This window comes from Camelus bactrianus, chromosome 32 (assembly GCF_048773025.1).
Source record: "Camelus bactrianus isolate YW-2024 breed Bactrian camel chromosome 32, ASM4877302v1, whole genome shotgun sequence".
Classification (NCBI taxonomy): Eukaryota; Metazoa; Chordata; class Mammalia; order Artiodactyla; family Camelidae; genus Camelus; species Camelus bactrianus.
Window position 1 is genome coordinate 11,748,814 of NC_133570.1, and position 20,996 is coordinate 11,769,809.

The 20,996-nt window shown below is 40.6% G+C and overlaps 1 protein-coding gene across 2 annotated transcripts in view; it reads right to left on the reverse strand.

Annotated features, from left to right (window-relative positions):
* The window catches only part of FBXW8 (F-box and WD repeat domain containing 8), a 102,980-nt gene that overhangs the window by 70,260 nt on the left and 11,724 nt on the right, over positions 1-20,996 (reverse strand). The window contains exons 2-3 of one of the 2 annotated variants that reach the window (XM_010963628.3): positions 19,100-19,204; positions 3,490-3,654 (exon numbers count right to left, since the gene is read on the reverse strand). In XM_010963628.3, coding sequence (XP_010961930.2) covers positions 3,490-3,654; positions 19,100-19,204 — 270 coding nt within the window. The remainder of the gene's footprint in view (positions 1-3,489; positions 3,655-19,099; positions 19,205-20,996) is intronic. The other variant, XM_074356166.1, reaches the window with a different exon arrangement.

A 20,996-nucleotide genomic window follows, 5' to 3' on the forward strand; every position in this document is an offset into this window, starting at 1 on the left:
AGTATTTACGAGTTAGCACACACATTGAACAGAACCAGTGGGCCTGGGATGTGCAAGACATTGCCCGGTCCTCAAGGGGATTACAGGCTGGAAACCACTGCACTCCACAGGAGGCTGCTGGTGCAAGGATCTGAAGAAACGTATAAAGTATGCTAAAACATTCAGTTTAGACGAGAGAAAGTATTTAATGATATTTTACCTATTAACAGCCCTTATAGAAGCTCTCAGAATAAAATGTAAAAGTATATACAACAAGATAAAAATCAGGATGGGAAAATGAAGAAGAGAAGACATTATTTCTGATTGAGAGGTCAGAGGTTCATGGAAATGGTATTTAAAGGAAACCTTAAAACCATAACAGTTGCTCCTGAGGAGGGAGCTAGGTAGTAGGCGGAGAGAGGCAAGAGGGAGATGTATTTTCCACTATATGCCTGTTTGTGACTTTTGATTTATTGTATCATAATTGTTTTTTATTGATTCCATATATATCTCACATATATATATATTTTCAAAATAAAAATTAAGGGAATCTGGAGGGATATAAAGTATTCACACATGGGATGCTGGGAAGAGTGAGATAGCTAAGCCAAAAAGCAAGCATGAATAAAGGTATTCAAAAATACCAAGTCATCCAGAATTTCAGCTTTGCTGTACCAGCACAAGGATTAGAAATGTGTGCGTAAGTGCCAAGCACACTTCTCAGCACAAGCATGTGATCAATAAGTGGTAGTTACTATTACTATTATCTATGTTATTAGGAGGCAGATGATGACATCCATTCCTTCAATGCCAGTATTTCTGAAGTATCTGTATTCCAGGCTCCAGGCAAGATGATCTGCATGATGCTCTCACTTAATTCCAGGACCATGTCCCAGGCTGAGAGATAAAACTGGATAAATCCAAGTGGAGCTGTCCCGCTAGTGGAGGCATAGGGATGGAAGGGAAGGACTTCAGAGCAGCTGCGTGAGGACCACAGCCAAAATGATCAGAATAGCAAAGCTCTTTTGAGGGCCAAGGTGCTGAAAGAAAAGGAGAGGGCCCATGTGCTTATGGCATCCAGTAATTTCTGTCATGTGGCTCCCCCGTCATGGGCTCCACTGGTATTCCTGTCTTAGAGAGATCCTAGAATGCCACAGTGAAAAGAATGTATGCAAACAACAGGAAAAGGAATACTGCAGCCACCACAACCAGCTTATCAAACCATTTCCACGCTGGCTCTGAATGCAGGTCCACATCAAGTTCATGCCTTTACAGGGCATCCCCTATGTGGAAGTACCTGAGAACACCCGAGTCCCTTCTCAGGCTCCCCAGACACTGACCTAGGATATAACAAACCAAGTCAGCGGCCCAGCCCGTACCGAGGCTGACCTCAAGCAGCACCACCCACAGCACCTGTGTGCACAGGCCAGCACTCACTGAGCAGCAGACTTGGGCCGCGCTCCACAGGAGGAACATTAGATGTATCATTAGATAGTCATCCTCACCATGGCACTATGAGCAGGTCTACCCTCAGCCCACTTTAGAGATGAGAAAACAAAGGTACACAAAGGGAAAGCAACTTGCTCTAACACTATTTTTATGTTTTCATAGGGCGCCTTTCATTCTAGAATCACAACAAGCATCCCATTACCACAGCTATAACACGAGAGTCATCATCTGACATTTCACTCATGTAGTCCTGATTGGTAACGTGTCAGGAACTGGGCCCAAGGCACTCCAAAGAGAAGCCTCCCTCCAGTCTGCCTGCAGTTTGATTCCAGTTCATTTAATCAACAGCCACTTACTGAGCACTTACTAAACATATGGCTTTGTGCTTGTTAGAGAAAAACAAGAAACAAGACGTTCAGTTAAATTGTATGTAACCCATATACGGGTATCAAGTACCAGATACTAAGAGATGGGTCTTCAAACACCTTCACTTCTGCCACCTCCAGCCTGGATGAGGAGGACGTACCTGCTTCCTTCCCTCGACTCCTCTATTACCAAAAAGGAAACAAAGATCTCAGCTGCTGCCTTCTCTCTCTCTCTCAGGGTCTGACATTTATGAATTCGAGCCAGGGTACACTGAGTATCTCCAGCTCTCATGTTTACAAATCTCAGAAGTGTCCCTCCTTTCTGGACAAAAAGACCCAAGGAAATGCCTAACTCTCAAGCTTTCTTAAATGACAGCCCCTCCTGCCAGGGTTAGACCCTTTGCATGCCGGCCCCAGCCTGTCTGGGCAGCTTCAACAAACTCACTGCTGGCTCTCACTTCTGTCTCTCACACAGACCTGATCAAGCATACGAGCCAGAGGGCAAGGGGGGCGAGGGGGGCAAGTTTATTACTTGGGGAGGATGCAAACCCTGGGGCCAGTGAGATTTTACTTAGTGGAGATGTCTTAATGGCCTAAGGATGGCTATGCTAATTCTCTTTAGAAGGTAGTTCTCAATCAAGGGCGATTTTGCCCCCAGGGGACATTTGACAATATCTGAAGACATTTTTGGTTGCCAGGACTGGGGGTAGGAAGAGACTGCTACTGGCATCTAGCAGGTTAAAGGCTAGAGATGCCTGTAGAACATCCTGCAATGAAGGCCCAGGACAGCCCTCACTCACCAAAAAGTCTCTGGCCCCAAATGTCGCTAGTGCCAGGGTTAAGAATTCCTGAGTTAGAGAAAACCTGCTCTTATTAACTTTGCTGGAAACTGTGACATTGCCCAGATCAAGAGTATCGGTCACTAATCAGGTTATGAGGTGACTTGGGACAGACATGCACACAGGCAATATGTCACCATCAGTAATGAGCAAAAGCTTGTTAATCTCAAAGTCTATTAGGATTGACCTTTACAGGAGAGGAAAGAGAAGAAGGTAGGAAGAAACGGCCAGCACGCTGCTGTCCCGTCATGCCTCAAACAGCTTTATGTAACGCTGCTCCTGACAGTTATTTCCTACAGAAACACTTCACTGTGCAAATTCATAGCTGTGATCTAATATTTCTGTAGAGATTTTGAAGTGATAAATGTTATGGAAGCAAGCCAATAGGTTATGTGAGGGAAGAGAAGACAGTATTTGGAGACATTTGATAATCTCTCTCTTGCATTTACTGGAAACAGCACTTCCAGCTCCTCTTTTGTATTCAGGTAGTGCTTCTGATTTCTTGATCCATCCAGGGAGACGGTGACAGTGAAAGGGGGCTGCATTGAGCACTACTCCAAAGACCCTAACCACCGGAGGCGAGGTGACCAGCACCTCAGACCCACCCTTCCTCTCCTGGAGGACAACAGGATACTCCCAAACTGTGTGGTTGAAAACAGGGGCAGATACTCTAATGGTAAACAAAATGGGCAACAAACGACCAACAGCTGAAGGGACGCTCGCCATACTCCTCTCTCTGTTTTTGGCAGTTAACCTCAGGCTGTAATTGGAGGGACTCGGTGTTTAATTCCTGAGCTTGGATTCCTGAGTCCTTGTAGGTTATTCTCCTACAGGTAATGATATTGGCCACTGCCTACCTTCCAGTTGGTTCTTAACATGTGTTCTTTGGCTCGGCACTCTTGGAAGATGAGCTTCCAGCAAGAATAATCGGAGATGCTGCTCTCGGGCAGGTGCCCTTCCTGCTGGCACAGCCTGTACCAGAGCACTTCATCTTCTGCAATCACCTTCCACATCTTGCTCACCTAAAACAGCAGAAGAGACACAAATGTCAAATTCTGCAATTAGAGAAGCCTCTTGTCATCCAAAAATCAATCAACACCTTTATTACTGCCCTGGGTTTATGGCAGTATAAAATGTCTCATTAACAAAACACTCAGAGGTGAAAAAAAATACAAGCAAATGTTTCTAGTTTTATCTTTCAAGATTTCGAAATTGTTGTACTACCATCTAATATCACATTTTAGACTACTTAATTTTATACATATATATGTGTAAAATATAAGAGAAAAATACATAAATACATAAAAGACAAAAAATACTGTAACATGTTAATAGATACAAAATCATATACAGCTTTTCAGAACAGAATCTTTTACTTTTTACCAATAGGCACTTGTATTTCCATCTTATAGAGCTGGAGACTGATGGCCTCCAGAAATAGAGAGCTGTAATAAAATAAATATCCACAACACAAAGCTTCTGGTTGTATGAGAAATTCAAATTTATGTTATGTGGGAAAACTTAGATTTTAAATGTGTAGATTAAAAAAAATAGTTAACAGAAAAGTCAAGCTGATAGCCAGGATGGTAAGACCTGATATAGAGAAATTAATGGTATGTCTGGACTGAATTTCAAATCCCAACAGTATCCAGAGGAAAAGGCCATCTTAGCTATTGGTGCTTTGTCTTCCAACCCTAACTTTGGGGAGCGTGGGTTTACTTCATCATGGGATAATGTACAAATTTGGGCAGACTGCAGAAGATGGACTCTGCTGGCAAAATGAGAAACCGATCCGGCAGATCAGCATGATCTTGGGTCTGCAACACGTTCTGCTTGTTGCCCATCCAAAGGCCGAGATTCACTTCTAATAAAGTAAGACATCATGACCAGTGGTACACAGTAACCTGTGCTCCTTAACACTCCCTTGGGCCACTTCAAGACATCAAATACTCAGCTAAGAAGAGAGAACATGAGACACAGGAAGAGAGAGCACACAGCATGTGCGTGGCAGACTCTTATTACACAAGGGCGCCTCACTTGATGAAGTACTGATAGGGAGTTAACTTTCAGGACTACAAAGTATAAAGATCTCCGAAAATCTGCTCCTCCATAGAAGCAACAAGAATACTGTCAAAATTTGTCAAAATCAACTTTTTCAGAATTCTGGAAATTAACTAAAGACTTGCAACATTCTGAGGAGCATTTATTCAAGAAAAACAGCTGAGTCTTGGTAAGAATAGCAACCTTTGTGTTGCTGTAACTTGCATTAATCCCATCCTCATCCTCCAGCTCCGTGGCAGCCTGGAAAACTAATAGCATCCAACTACAGTAGCTGTAAAAACCAGCAGCTTAGCAACTACTGGAGAACCTAAACGGGCTTACAGCTCCCCAAAAGTACCATCCCTGGACAACTGTTACTATTTGGCCTATCTGCCAACTTGCTGGAAAGCTCTGTTCTCACGGTTTGTCTTGTCTGACTTAGATCAGATATAACAAGACAGATTAGGAAAACCAGGGGAATGGGATGTCCATAGTGGGTGCTAAAAGGCTCCAGTATATTTCTGGGACTCAAGAATGCCGTGGGCATGTGTAAGACTATGGGTATGAGGAAAGACCTGAAAAGGCCCTGATCTCTCAACTCTGGCTAATCTTGAGGCTCTACACAAGCAGGAAGCAAAGGCTAAGGCGTAGCTGTAAATTGCTGGCACACTGAAGGCACATTCTCAACATACAGACAGCACCTCAGCAAGGACTGGGAGACTTCCTGGTTCGATGTATTTAAGGAAGTCTCTGTCTAATCACTAGCTAACCACTAAGCTAACTCAGCAGAGACTTCAGTGGTCATACATGACAATATAAACTAGAGAATTAGTCCAAGAAAGTCACTAAACAAACAAACAACAACAAACCCTCCAGAGGGAAGAGAATCTGATTTCCAGAGTTGCCAGATTACAGCTGACCCTGAACAATGTTGGGGTTAAGGACGCCAATCCTCCACACTGTTGAAAATCCGTATGTAACGTTACAGTTGTCTCTCCATATCCAAGGTTCCACTTCTGTGGATTCACCCTGCTGAGCCTGTAGTACTGCAGTATGTATTTAGTGAAAATGATCTGTGTGTAAGTGGACCCATGTTGTTCAAACCTGTGTTGTTCAAAGGCCAACGGTATACTATTTTTAAAGTCCAGTTTTTTAACAGAGAAATATGAGACATGCAAAGAAACAGGAAGGTATGATTCATATACAGGAAGAAAAAACAGTCAATAGAAACTGTCCCAAAGAAATCTAGACAATATATTTACTAAACAAAGACTTTAAATCATCCATTATAAATATGTTCAAAACACTAAAGTAAAGCATGTCTAAAGAAATAAATTTATGAGCACAATGTCTAACAAAGTAGGAAATACTAATAAAAAGATTAAAATTATGTTTTAAAAGAACCAAAAAGGAGTTTTAGAGTTGAAAAGTACAACTGCAACAAAAAAATTCATAGGAGGGGCTTAACAGATTTGAACTAGCAGAAGAGTCAGCAAACTTAAGGTCAATTAAGATTATACAGACTGAGAAAGAAACAGAACCAAGAAAAAAACCAGAAAAATGAACAAAATTAACAGAGCCTCAGAGATCCATGTGACACTATCCAAGTGGGCCAACACAGGCATTATGGGAGTCCCAGAAAGGAAGGGGTAAGAGAAGAAGGTAGAAAGACTATCTGAAGAAATAACAGCCAAAAACTCCCCCAATGTAATGAAAAACATTAATCTGCATATGAAAGAAGCTCAACAAATTGCATGAAGAATAAACTCAGAGACCCACACCTAGACACATCATGGTCAAACTGCTGAAAGCCAAAGATAGAATCTTGAAAGCATCAAGAGAAAAAGACTCAGGCACAAGGGATTCTGTACTTCTCATCAGAAATCATGAGGTCAGAGAGCAGTGGAATAGCATATTCAAACCACCAAAAGAGAGTTGCCAACCAATAAATCTATATCCAGCAAAACCATATTCTTCAAAAATAGAGAAACTAAGATATTCCTAGATAGACAAAAAATAAGAGACTCCATCACTAGCAGATCAGATTTGCCTACAAGAAATACTAAAGGCAGTCTTTTAGGCTGAAATGAGAAGACACTAGACAGTAACTCAATACACATGAGGAAATAAAGTACACCAAGTAAAGGTCACTCCATAGGTAAATATAAAAGACAGTATAAATGTATTTTTACTTACATCTCTTTTCTTCTGTCTGATTAAAAAGGCATTGCCTGTAACTGTGTTGATGGGCTCATAGAATTTGTATGGAAATAATAGAACAAAGAAAGGAGAGGGAACAGTTATACTGGAGCAGTTTTGGTATACTATTGAAATTAGGTTGGTATTAATCAAAACTAGATTGTTTTATGATGTTCATTGTAATCCCCAAGGCAACCATTATGAAAATAACTCCAAAAATATGGTAGAAGAAACAAGGGAATTAAAATGGTATGCTACAAAAATATTTAACATCAAAGAAGATAGTATTATAGGAAAAGAGAATTAAAAAAGACATGATATACTGAAAACAAACAGCAAGATGTTAGACATAAATGCTTCCTTATCAGTAATTATATTAAATGTAAATGGACTAAATATTCCAATCAAAAGACAGATAGGCAGAATAAAAAAAAATGACCTACATGCTGTTTACAAGAGACATATTTAGATTCAAACACACAGATAGGTTGAAAGTAAAAGGAGGGAACAAGATATACTATGCAAACAATATGCAAAGGAGAGCTGGAATTTGTACACTAATACCACATAAAATAAACTTTAAGTCAAAAATTGTCACTGGAGACAGGATATTTTTATAACGAGGATCAATCCATCATGAAGATATAACTATTATAAGCATATGCATGTAACAGAGCCCCAAAATACATGAAGCAAAAACTGATAAAACTGAAGAATAACTGGACATTTCAACAATACTTGAAGACTTCAACATTCCACTTTTAATAATGGATAGAATAACTAAGCAGAATATCAAGAAAATATAACAACTGAATACTACAAATCAACTAGACAAAGAGATATTCATAGAACACTCTACCAAACAACAGAGTGCATATTTTCCTCAAGTGCAATGGAACATTCTCCAGGACAGACCAGATGCTGGACCATAAAACAAATCTCAGTAAATTTAAAAGGACTGAAATCATACAAAATATGTTCTCTGACCATAATGGAATGAAATCAGAAATCAAGCACATAAGAAAATCTGCAAAATAAACATGTGGAAATTAAACAATGGACTCCTAAATAACCAATAGGTCAAATAAGAAATTGCAAGAGAAACTATAAAATATTTGAGATAACTGACAACAAAAATGGAACATACAAAACTTACGGGACACAGTGAAAGCAGTGCTTTGAGGGAAAGTTATACCCCAAAACTCCTAAGCTGAAAAAGATCTCAGGTCAATACTCTCCACTTCCACCTTAAACTAGAAAAAGAAAACTAAGCAGAACAAAGAAAATAATAAAGATTACAACAGAGATAAGTGAAATAGAGGGGGGAAAAATCAACGAAATAAAAGTTGGTTCTTTTTAAAAGATCAACAAAATTGGCAAACCTTTAGTCAGACTGACTGGGTGGGGAGGATTCAAATTACTCAAATCAAAAATGAAAGAGAGGCCATCACTATCCACTACTAAAATGAAAAGGACTGTATACTATGAACAATTATATGCCAACAAATTAGATAACCCAATACATTCCTAGAAAGGCACAAAATACTAAAACCGACTCAAGAAGGAACAGAAAATCTGAATAGAACTATAACAAACAAGTAAAGAGGTTGAATGAGCAGTTTAAAGACTTTACACAAAGAAAAGTCCAAGCCTAAATGGCTTCACTGGTGAATTCTATCAAATGTTTAGAAGGGAATTAACACCAATCATTCACAAACTGTTGCAAAAAACAGAAGAAAGAACACATCCCAACTCATCCTAGGAGGCCAGTATTACCCTGATACCAAAACCAGACAAAGACTTCATAATATTCCTTATGGATATATACAAAAATCTTCAACAAAACACTAGCAAACTGAATCCAGCAATATGTAAAAAGGATTATATATTACAATCAAATGCAATTTATCCCAGGAATGCAAGGTTGGTTACTTTTTTTTTTTAATCAATGTAATATATTACTAGAATAAAGGACAAAAACCAGAAGTTCTCATTTAAAAACTTATCATTAAAAATAGTGAGGGAGTTCTTTATATTTAAAAAAAAATCTACACTGTACAAAAGAAAAAATCATGGCAAAGTTCCTTTACATAGTAATTTCTCCAGAGAGACCTAAAGTGATAGGAATGTATATATATTTTTAGGAACATGTCTTTATGATCACCTCCATTATTCAAGAAGCAGTGTGATGTAATAGAAAACCAGTTACAGTTGTAGAAAAAACTCAATCTAGTGCCAGGTCTTTCAGTAACAAGCTAGGTTACTATGGGAAAGCCACTAAGCTTCTCTGCACCTCTTTCCTCCTCTGTGAAATGAGGGATGGGACAGAGGAGTCAGACGCCAAAATGTCCCTTAAAACACTATATTCTATGACCCTCTGGCCCTAGTTTCCTTATCTTTAAAGTGTGAGCAACATACCCCACCAACCAACAGAACAGTTGTGTATCTAAAGGAGCTCATAGAAAAGTACTTTACAAATGTAATTCTCTCCATATATGGCACATACTCCTACAGATCACTACTGATAGTACCACAGGATACACAAATTCCTTACTATGAAATTATGCTGTTCCAAATATTACTTTAAATAAGGAAGCCATTAGCTTCTTAGATTTTTAATAAAGAACTTTCATTAAATCTTTAATGGCTTTCTGCCTGCTCCATGGCAACAGAAAGAGTCTAGAACTTAAAGTAAAAATGAGTCAGAATCTAAGAACTCAGGTCACTTCAGTCTCAAATTTCCCGATTTCCCATCTCAAACTATACTAAAAATAATCATTATTTCAATGCCTTACTCAACCAAAAGTAGGTCAAGGCAATACTGACCAACAGAACACTCTGATGGCACATTTAAGTTCTAAATACTACCTGTTTCCTTCAACAAACTGTCACAGGACTAGCTCCCATATCCATTATCTCTAAAGTGGGCCCGAATATTTATGCATCCACACTGTCCCTCTTCAAATTTGGTACTTGGGACTAAACAATACCCCAAATACAGACTTTCAAGTGCCATGAAAAGAAGGATTTTATCACATACTAATTTGTTACTTCACTTGAAGATACATCATCATGGCTACTAAATGAATGGTCCAAGCTTCCAGAGTCTATTTTATTAAATATTTAAGGCAAACAAAAAGGTATAAAGAATATCACAAACATGCATGGACTTGCCACTCTGCTTTAAGAAATACCACTGATAAACTTAAAACTCCTGTGCATCTCTCAGCATCAACATCCTTTTCCCCAAGGGTAATCTCAATTTGGTATTTACCAATTTCCAGTCTTTTTAAACACAAACTGCAATTAAAGAAAAAAAAAGTCCTTATTTCTTACTCTCACACTAGTATGTTTTACACTTAAATTCTTAACTTTCTAAACTTTCTATCAATTCTAAATTCAGCTCATGGCACAAACCCACCCTCAGCATTTTATATCATCTTTGTATCTCAATTCTGTCATCCCTTGCATTAGCTACTTCTCCCTAGCATAAGTCATCTGCAAAATACAGTCTGTGGACCTTCGTGTCTTAATTATTTTAAAAAATTAACCAGGATGGGGCTGAGGATAGAGCCATGGCAAACCACTAGAGCCCTCCCCTTAGGCTGACATGGATCCATTAAGTAGCCCACCCTGGGCATGGCCACAGCATAAGTTACAAATCCACTTAACCACACTGTCATCCCACACTTCTCCATCTTAGCCATAAGGGCACCAGGGAAACAAACCCTCATCTGATCACAAGTGGTCAGGTAATAAAGAACAGGATAATGACACAATAACACTGGAGTTCCAATTCTGACTAGACAGAACACCATGGTTTTATTTTTGGCATGTTTGGTCCACAGCTGAGCCTGTCCATGACACTGGGTGGTGTCTGTCCATCTGTCTGTGCCAAAGTGAGTCTCAGCACTAGGCAATCATGAAGCACAGATCAGGATCGACCAACATCAGCCGTGATGGAGCCAGGCTACAACCCAAATAGCTCCAGAGCAGAGTACTTCTCCCGCAGGCCCCTGGAATTCAGGGTTAAATAAATTATGAGATAAGGGCGAACACACAGACGCCCTCATGGGTTCTCAAAGGCACACAGTGCTAACTAAACACATGCGAGTTTACTCTGATCCTTGGGATATATGAGCCTTTTTTGTAAAAATTATAAAATGTAAAATTTTGTAGAAATTATGAAATGTAACTACTGGATGAAAGACTCAGAGTAGCTAAGAGATCATATAAATGTAAGTCATTATTTCATTACACAGACCAGCACTTCCCTAAGCACGTTCAGTGGAACAGCAGTTCCTCAGGGCGTTAATAAGTTACTTTAGAAAAGGATTCCATGGTCACATGAGTTCGCAGAACACTGGTTTAAACTAAACTAAGCAAGACTCTTCACTGCAGAACGTCTGAGCTTTAAATAGGCTAATCTGTGTTGCCTAGCTCTAAGAAGGAGATAATAGAAGCTGCATTTCTCAAACCTGTCTTGGCTCCTGCTTCTTGCAAGAAGTGTCTCAAAAGCCTAGTGCCCTCCAGAAGACACCTCACACAACAGTGATATGGGTTATTACCAGTCAGTCGATTTAAGGTGTGTGCTGGGCACTAACTGCAGGCTGGGCACTAGGGCCAGTCATTCTCATCCATTTTCCACCTTAACCTGCCAACCCGATATCCTCTGCAGATGAGCAACATCCCATGGATGTGCTCAGATGGGGGGCTGCCTCCCCATGGCTCAGGGAGCTAAAGGGAGAAGTTTTGGTCTCTGCCCTTGCAGTCAGGTTGGATCACAGGACTGACCCTAAACACGGGGCTATCTTTTCAATCCTGTAATCCCAAAATTAGCTACAAGGCTGCACTTCGTTAGATGGAGCCAGTGAAGCATCGGTGTTTCAAGAGAATCGAAATTCAATGCTCAGTGATTACAAACCAGAAAATCCCAATTAAATATTCTGGATGAGTCTTCATGAGAACTAAACTGTACAAATTTCAGCTACTTTAAAACAGATAAACTTTTCGGGGACTTTAAGAGGTCTCAAATATGTCAGACCTTAAAAACCCTAGAAGCTGAAAACATTTTTATATCAGCTTCAAAGAAAATGCCAAGTCATTTTAAATAGCACAATCTGAAATTTGTACAACAGGGTTATGGGATGAAAACCTGAGAACAAAAAGCTGATGTTTCAATGTGCCCTCCCCAGTGCTAACTGCTAACCCCTAAACCAAGGGCTTCTTCTGTAGAAAATATTTGGGATAAAGTTTAAATCTTGGGTAACAAACAATAAAGCTCTTTGAGGGATTTATAAAAGCTAGAGATGAGAATTATTTCCAAAAAGGGATCAGGATCATACCTACAATTCAGTATTAAACACAGAAATGTGCCAACAATTTCTTTAGTAAACTATAAAGGAAGGGTTGCCTTTTAACTCTTCTTTTAAAGGAGAACAAAAATGACAGGTTCTAAGAATTTCTTTTAATACTGAAGAAAAAAAAAAAAACACACAAGAAAAAGACCTAGTTAAACTTTCACAAGTAAATTTTAAAGAGTCTCACCAAAAGGAAATCTGATTATTTTGATTTCTTAAGTTACATTAAATCTAGAAGGTTTATAAGCCTGAATTTTCCAAAGGCCTAATGGTCTTTCTTTCACACACCAGGATTGAAAGGGCCCTGCCCAGTAAAAGCCCCACTGAGTGAGCCTCAGCTGCAAGAATTTGCTCATAAAAGTGTCTCCAGCATTTTGCTTTATAGCACCACTATGAATTGCAGCATTTAAAAAAAAAAAAAAAAAAAAAGCCCTTGGCTCAAAAACTAGCTTTATTAACTCTACTTGGATTAGGGTTACCAGTGAGGCCCATAACAGGGGAAAAAGTGTCATTGTTCAACTCCAGCACTGATACACCATATCTACTTGGAGGGGACACACCGTGTACAGACAGCTGTATGTAGACTCATTATCTCAATTTCCTTCCTTCTCATTTGCTTTGGGCCTCCCTCACTTTTGTCCCCACCACGCCTCTTGCCTCCAACTGGTAAATCCAACAGCCATTTCTCAGTCCTCTTACCTGACTGACAGCAGCACTTACCACCTGTGATCACCTTCACCTCCTTGAAGACTTCTATTCCTTGATTCAGGGGACTCTGTAGTCTGGGTTTTCTTCCCGTCTCACAGGTCTCCCTTTCTCAGTCTCCTCATCTCCTCATCTCCTCTAATCACTGTGCTGTGCCAGGGCTCAATCCCCGAATTCCCTCCTTCGTCTACACTTGCTTCCCTGATGATCTCGTTAAGTTTCCTGGCTTTAAATACCATCCATGTGCTGAGAGCTTCTAAATGTACCTTTTCAGCCCTCAATTCAACTCGGATCTCATCTCCAGCCTCACCTCCAACTACTAATCTCTCCCAGACTTGCTCATCCCACCGTTTTCCTCTCGTCAGTAACAGCAGTCTCATCCATCTGGTTGCTCAGGCCAAACACCCTAGGGTCCTGCTGACCCTTCTCTCCCCACACCCAACCCATCAGCAATCCTGACTCTGCCCACTTCTACCAGCACAGTCTAGTCCAAACCACTGTGTGCTCCTGGCACCCTAACTGGTCTCCTTGCTGCCGTCCTTGACCCCTGAGAGCCTATTCTTCACATAGCACCCAAAGTGTCCCTTTTTGTCGTCGTTGTTGTTTTTGAGGGGGGAGGCAATTAAGTTTATCAATTTATTCATTTTTAGAGGAGGTACTGGGGATTGAACCCAGGACCTCATGTCTACCACTGAGCTATAACCTCCTCCCCAAAGTGATCCCTTTTAAAACCTAAGTCAGACCTTGTCACTCGTCTGCTTAAAACACTTCAATGGTTTCCCATCTCATTCAGGATAAAAGTTCAGTTTCTGTTAACAGATTAAGTGCCTTTCGAATTCGGACCATCTCTCCGTCTCTTATCCCTACCTGCTCACTACACCCCTTTATTAATTTTCTCCCGATACTCTAACTTATCACAAACTTCCAGCTTAAAATAATACACAATTATTCTCTTACAGCTCTGGAAACCAGAAGTCTAAAATCAAGGTGTTGGTGACAGGGCTGCATTCCTTCTGGAGGCTTCAGAGGACAATCTGCTTCCTTTCCTGTTCCAGCTTTGAGAGGCCATGTAGATTCCATGGCTTGTGGCCTCTTCCTCCATTTTCAAAGCTGGCAATCTAGCATCTCCTCTCCTCTCTGACCTCCTACCACCCTCTAAGGAGCTTTGTAATTATTTTGAATCCACCTGGATAATCCAAGATAATCACCGTCTCAAGATCCTCAACTTACATCTGCAAACGTCCTTTTACCATAACAGGTAACACAGTCACAGGTTCTGAGGATCAGGACAGGAACATCTTTGGGGAGGCCATTACTCGGCTATCACAATCAGCCACTGTGACCTTCCTGCTGTTCCTCAAACACAGCAGGTGCGCTCACTTCACGGCCCTGGCACTTGCTATTCGCCACTGCCCGAGACTTGCACAGCTTCCTTCTTCCCTCCTTCAGGCCTCTCATCAAAGGTCACCTTCTCTGTGAGGCCGTCCCTGGCCACTTAAAAGTGCAACCCCAACATCATCTCTGCTGTCTTTTTTTTCAGCACAGCACTTACCTTCATTTGACACGTTCTATATTTAACAACGTATTTACTGTATATGATGTAAAGCTTTCTGTAAGGCAGGGGTTTTTATGTTTTGCTCCCTGCTGTATTTACTGTCTAGAATGGCACACGGCACACAGTAGGCCCTCTGTAAATAACTGCATGAGAAGAGTAAGTCCAACTGTTCCTAAGTTCGATGCTTAAAAAAAAAAAAACAAAAAACAGATTGCTTTTATTTTCAAAGGTCAACTCCTGGCACATGCTGCCCTCGGGAGGCTCTGACTTTCTTATTCAAATACAATCTCTGGCTTTTCTAATTTTTTTCTCTTTTAAATTTTAGTATGTATTAACTAATATATATAAAATAGGTAAACAGCAGGTTTATATTGTATAGCGCAGGGAACCATATTCAGTATCTTGTAGTAACCTATGGTGAAGAAGAATACGAGAACGAATGTATGTATGTTCCCATGTGACTGAAGCATGGTGCTGTACACCAGAAATTGACACAACATTGTAAACTGACTGTACCTCAATAAAAATATATTTAAAAAATTTAATATGGAAAATTTTAACCACACAAAAGTAAAGCAAACAGTATAAAAAACTCCCAAGTCCTCACCACTCTGTTCAAGGGGTTAGCACTACTCTGCCATTCTGGTTTCATCCAACTCCCCGTCTTTTCTTCTGGAGTTGCTTTGCTTTTCCCTAACCCTTTTCAGAGGAGGCAGCCATTGCAACCTGGTGAATTAAAAGAAAACTCCTGTGGGTCCTTGGGTCTTGGGCATGCCCTGAGAGTAGTCTGGGGGCAAAGGCAGAAGTTAAGAACTAAGGGAACCCCACCAGCAACTACAGGTCCTCAGAATCATTTCTGCTATGCGAATTAACCCAGTTACACTTGGCTCTGGATTCTCGACTTTTAAAGACATCATTAAGATCTTTAGCTAGAAAAACTCGGATTTTAGTTTCTCCTATTTGGACATCTGGGAAGATCATAAGATCACATTTTCCCTGAATCTTGAAATATCATAATCTAATAGACTGGGCTTTCGTTCCAGAATTACTTATTTATTTTGGTAACACCTCCTTCTTGCGTGCCAATTTTATCATAAATCTTAAGTTTTTAACCTCTCCATCTACCTCTTTTTCTTTATTACATTCTTTAAGCACATTTTTCTACCTTTTACTTGAAAAACATGGCCTTGTTGTTTATGCAGCTAAATTTCTAAAATCACACATTAGGAAGTACATATAACTAAAATATATGTTAAGGATGAAAATTAAAAAACAAAATTACAGAGTTATGAGACGGAGAACAAATTAGCAGCTGTCAGAAGTCAGCGATGGGGAAGGGTGTGGCTATAGAAGGGTAGCAGGAAAGATTCTTGTGATGGAAGTTCTGTATCTTGACTGTGTGGTCACACACAAATAAGTGCATGTTAAACTGGTAAAACCTGAATAAGTTTCATGGACTTTATAAATGTCAGTTCCTGGTTTTGATACTGTTCTATAGTTCTGCAAGGCATTACCAACAGAGGAAATGGAGAAGAGTACTTAGAACTTCTCTGTACTATTTTTTTTTAACAGCTGGGAATTTATAATTATTTTTAAAGTTTCTTCAATGAACATTGGTGAATACTTAAAAACCTTTACTCCTTAGAATTACTCATGTTGTAATACAACAGCACACTTACTTTTCTCATAAAAACCAAACAATTTTGCAATTTTGCAATCAACAGTTTTGTCATTGTTATCCATTTCAAAACATTATCCTTTAAAGTGCCAGGAAATCCTATAGGCGTACACACAAAAAATGAACATAAAGTTACAAACATCCAAATGATAAACTGCTCAGTGAACTGCCCCATGTATAACTGCTTACTAAAAACCACACTGAGACATTTCAGCATGAAACTCCCACAGAGGTACTAAATCCCTCGAGAGGCAGCTACGGGTAGCAAGGAGCTAGAGAGATTAGCATCCAGAGTACACAACAATCACAAACTAACATAGTAGCACTTCAGTTTTGAAGCATAAAGCCTAACAAAACAGAAAAAGGGGGGATGCAGAAAGGAGACAAAGTCAGAGCCAAATCAGTTCTCCAGCATAGTTTGTGGCATAAGGAAAGCTCAGAAGTCCTCCCCAATCAGGGTTCCTTACTGTTAGTCAGTTACCAATTTGGCATAAAGATCTAAGCAAACAGGTTTTCTCCAAGGGCACACAGATAGTTCATGGTGCCAATTCCACATAACTGGTCCAACCAATTTCACTGAAATCCCAAGGCAGCTAGATTAAAAGAGAACCAGAGAGACAAAGAATGAGACAGAGAGCAAACCCCCTGTAAAATAAAATCATAAAGCAGCAGGACGTTTCAGTCAACAGAAGGCTCTTTTCCCTGTTTCAAAAATAAAAACACCGTGAGAAACAAATGAAAATGATACTTATTTTTATTACTCTGCGGTTTCATTTTAATGTTTGGAAAAACAAAGCCAATTCTACAAATGACTGGACATCCATTGTCACTTTCCTGCAAAAGCTCTATGAAAAAAATCCTGGCTTTGAGGATCAGAACCACCTCAGGGGTTCTCTTTAAGGATACTTTCTATTCTTATACGTGTGCTCTACAAATTAAGTTTAACAACAACAACAAAAACCCAAATCCAACTGGCCCAGGAGGGAAGAATTCTGGTGGACAATTGAACTACTGTGTTGCAAATTAGACTGTTCACACCTGCAGAATAATCTCACCAGCATAACCAATCCACCCTGGAATGCAGCCCCGTTGTACCAAAAGGGGGATCTCTTCTTCCACTAGATCCTATCTTTCACTGATAAACTCTTTGGAAGAGAAAACCAGCAGCAGATGTGAAAGCCACATGGCCCTCTACAAAGCAGGAGAGCAAAAAGCAACGTTAAAGAAATGATTCCTTAAACAGCAGCTCCCTATCAAGAATGAAGATTTTATCATCTAATGCTGACTTTGTAGAAAGCTAGCTATTAGACCCTGTTCCAAGACTTCGGCTAACAGCATCAGGCTGAAATCCAGGAGCTGGACTCATTTAGCTACACCCTTGTTTTCAACTCTTGGGAACAGGGCCAACATGTAAAGTTAGAATGTAACAAATCCAATTTCCAAGGGAAAGAAGAAGACAATATAGGTACTCTTACTTAACGCAATCAATAGGCTCCGAGCATGGTTTACACTTCAAACATTTTTATTTTGTGAATTTTGGCCTTTGAATAATTTCTTCCATCATTTCCTAAAGATTTCTACACTCTGCATCAAAAAATGTTTGCCAACACCCTCCCCCCTCTGATGATACTGTAGCAATCAACAACACTGAAAGCTTTTACAAATTCGTATTTAAGTAGAAAAATAATTTTGCTTAAGCAAAATGCTTCAAAATAGGGAAACAGGGTAAAATCACAATAGGGCAATAGAGTAAAACCAGAAACTCTCTAAACTGTTCTGTATTTTGTGTGATTTCACTGAACTGCCATAGAGTTAGCAAGCTCTAGAGTCTAAGTTTGGTTACAGTTTTCACCACTCTCAAACTGCCTTAGTGTTTTTAATTCACATTCATGATGGTGCTTTGGATTTTTGGCGTATAGTTCTCCTACCACTTGATTACACTAAACCCTTTCTCCTGAAGGCCCAGAAACTTGTGTCAAATGCATTCTAGAATCCATGGATGGGAAATGGTAACTACTAAACAAATTAATTATTTGGTGCTTATGGGCAATGGATACTCCAGCGTCTTCAGGGGAACACAGCTGTCCACGAAAAGCCAAATGGTCAGCAATCATATACACATTTAACTTATGAGAAATTAAATACTCTTCACCAAAAAGTAGAGAATAAAAGACCAATTTTAATGGCATAAGGACTTGCCTCTCAAAGCAAAGCCAAAGCAACACTGGCATCAGCTGGTAGTAATGCAGGCTATCAGGCCCCATCCCAGAACTCTTGAATCTGAATTTGCATTTTATCAAGATCCCCCGTGATTCGTGCACACAGTGAAGTATGGCCTAGGTCAGCTCTCCCAGCATTCCACTCCAGTGGCATGTGTCCCAGAGCAGGCACAAGATGGGTGACACTGGTCCATGGTTCTGTCGGTGGGGGAGGGTCTCAGTTCTCAGATGCCTCGAACCTGAGTGGGATTCCAGTGTTTAAAGGGTAATTTGGATGATACGTCTGAAACATGACTTCACTATTTTGTCCCCAGGCTGACCCTCAGCTCCCAACCTAATGACTAGCTTAATTTAACCGAGACCTCACATCTTTGCATTAAAAACCGGCGAGGACATTAACAGCTCTGGCTAGCTCAGTAAAGGCCGAGCACAGAGTTGTCAGCCTCAAGCATGTGGCCGCAGGGCAGCCATGGCAGGGAGACTCAGACTGCAGGGAGAATATGACTCTTGGGCCACGGTCACAAGAAGATAAATACCACGTGATGATGTGGAACACAACTGTTTCAGTTCAAGGTGACTTTCCTTCAAGTAAAGCTGCTACCCAACTCACTACTTCTCTGTCATTCTGCGAAGTACATTTCTGTCATGGAAGCGTTTCCTACTTGAACTACGCGTGTAGGTGAATCCTGACCATCCGTTACGACAGCTTACCTGCGCACACCTTCCTAGCTCCTTCCTGTCCAGATACTGAAATATATTGATTGCCAACTCGTAAGGCAGCTGGATATCAAAGAAGGGCACGTCATCCATTTCATTCTGAGGAAAAAGAAAAGAAATAAGCGTACAATCCTGAGATATGAAAATGCTCATATGTACAGGCTCTTTAAATTACCAATAACATTCTTTGGTGGTGACAGGAGGGACAATGCTGATTCCCAGGGGGATCCGAGCATGCTCACTGCTCTGTGGAGCACAGGCACAGAACTCATTCAGAACTTGACGGCCACTCTCAATTCTCCAACCCCCACAAGCCTACCCACCTCACGTTCACTTACAAAATCCACAAGACTATTCCTGTAATGCTTCAGAAAGGAGACGCAAGGGTGCCATCTCACAACCTGGGGTACGCTGCCAGCATCACTGCAAAGGTTTGTGGAAAGCCTCTTGGCGTCAAGGGAAAGGTGAGTGGCAGGTGGCCAAGAAAGTGAGCCTTAAAATCAGGGAGGCCACTGGTCCTCCCAGGACAACTGCCACTACCCCCCAACTTGAAGGGGAGTGAGTACCCACAGCGGTGCAATGCTGACCTAGGTCACTCAAGTGTTTTCATCAGGAAGAGGGGAATAGGGCTGTGAACGTGAGCAAAAAGTAAATAAATGAAGTGCTGCTCTTGAGTAAGGTGAGCACACCTCCCCCGGCCACAGGCGAAGCACAAGGTTTCCTAATGCACTTGGGGGCGTACGCTGGTGAACCTGAGTGAGCCAGTGCAAACAAAGCTGTTCTTCTTCGGTGTCATTTACTAATGTGGAGAAATTAGAGCTTGCCTGCCTTTGGATAAGCAATTAGGGATGAGGTAACAGGCTTTATTTGAGAGATAAGGCTGTCATGACGATCCTCGTAGCACAAAGAAATATGAGTGTGAAAGAAAAAAAGGCCAAGTGTGCATATGTATCCCATGGCTTGTTCCCGAACCCACCTGCCAAAGCTCACTTCGGTGTGTGCTTCTGTAAAGCTGGGGAAAGCAGCGCTTTTTGTCCCAACAGAACTTGCTTAATAAAATTCATTTTTAATAAGCTTTGGCTGACATCAGTGACTTACTGGTTGCAAGCAAATTATTAATTCACCACCCAGATACGACAGTTGTATATTACAAGGCTGCATGAAAAGAGCCTCAGCATTTTTAAGGGACTGTGAGCACTGACTTAGACCCTACCAAGATTCAGGGTAAAGATTTTTCTGGGATCATGTTTCTATTCATCTAGGAGTCTCAGAGCTAAAAGATTATCCAGGGCATAAGGAGGAAATGTATTCAACTGTAAAGACAGTGCAAGGCTAAGCATGAAGGCCAAAAAAGGATCTCTAGAGGGAAAAAGAGGAAGAGTTGACAGTTCTCCATGGGTAAAGAAGGAACAGAATGTTAAATCAGGACAGAAGTGTTGGCTGTACAGAAAACAACAGGAAAAAATCTGCAAGTGTAATTGGAAGACAAAGGCGTCCTTGCCTAAAAAAATAATGGAAAGTTGTTGGTCTAATGTCAGGCTAGGTCCCCTCCCACAGCTAATTGGATTTACTCATCAAAAAAAAAAAAAAAAAGAGGCCTTACTTTCTCTCTCCGCCCAGATACAACTTGAGACTCCTTATCATAACCCCCCGGGGAGTGGAGGAGAGCTGTACACAGTCCGACACCATCATTCACAGCCCTGGACTTCCTTCTGCGGTCTCTTGGATTACTGGACTACAGTGAGGTGAAGTCTACCTTACCACTCGGTAAAGAAACAAGAGAAAACTGTTTCTTGTTCTCATACAAGCAGAATAAAGGCAAAGAAAAGTCTGTACTCATGCAAAGTGAACTCATATTTAACTTTTTCCCCCAACTGTTAGAGATGCACCA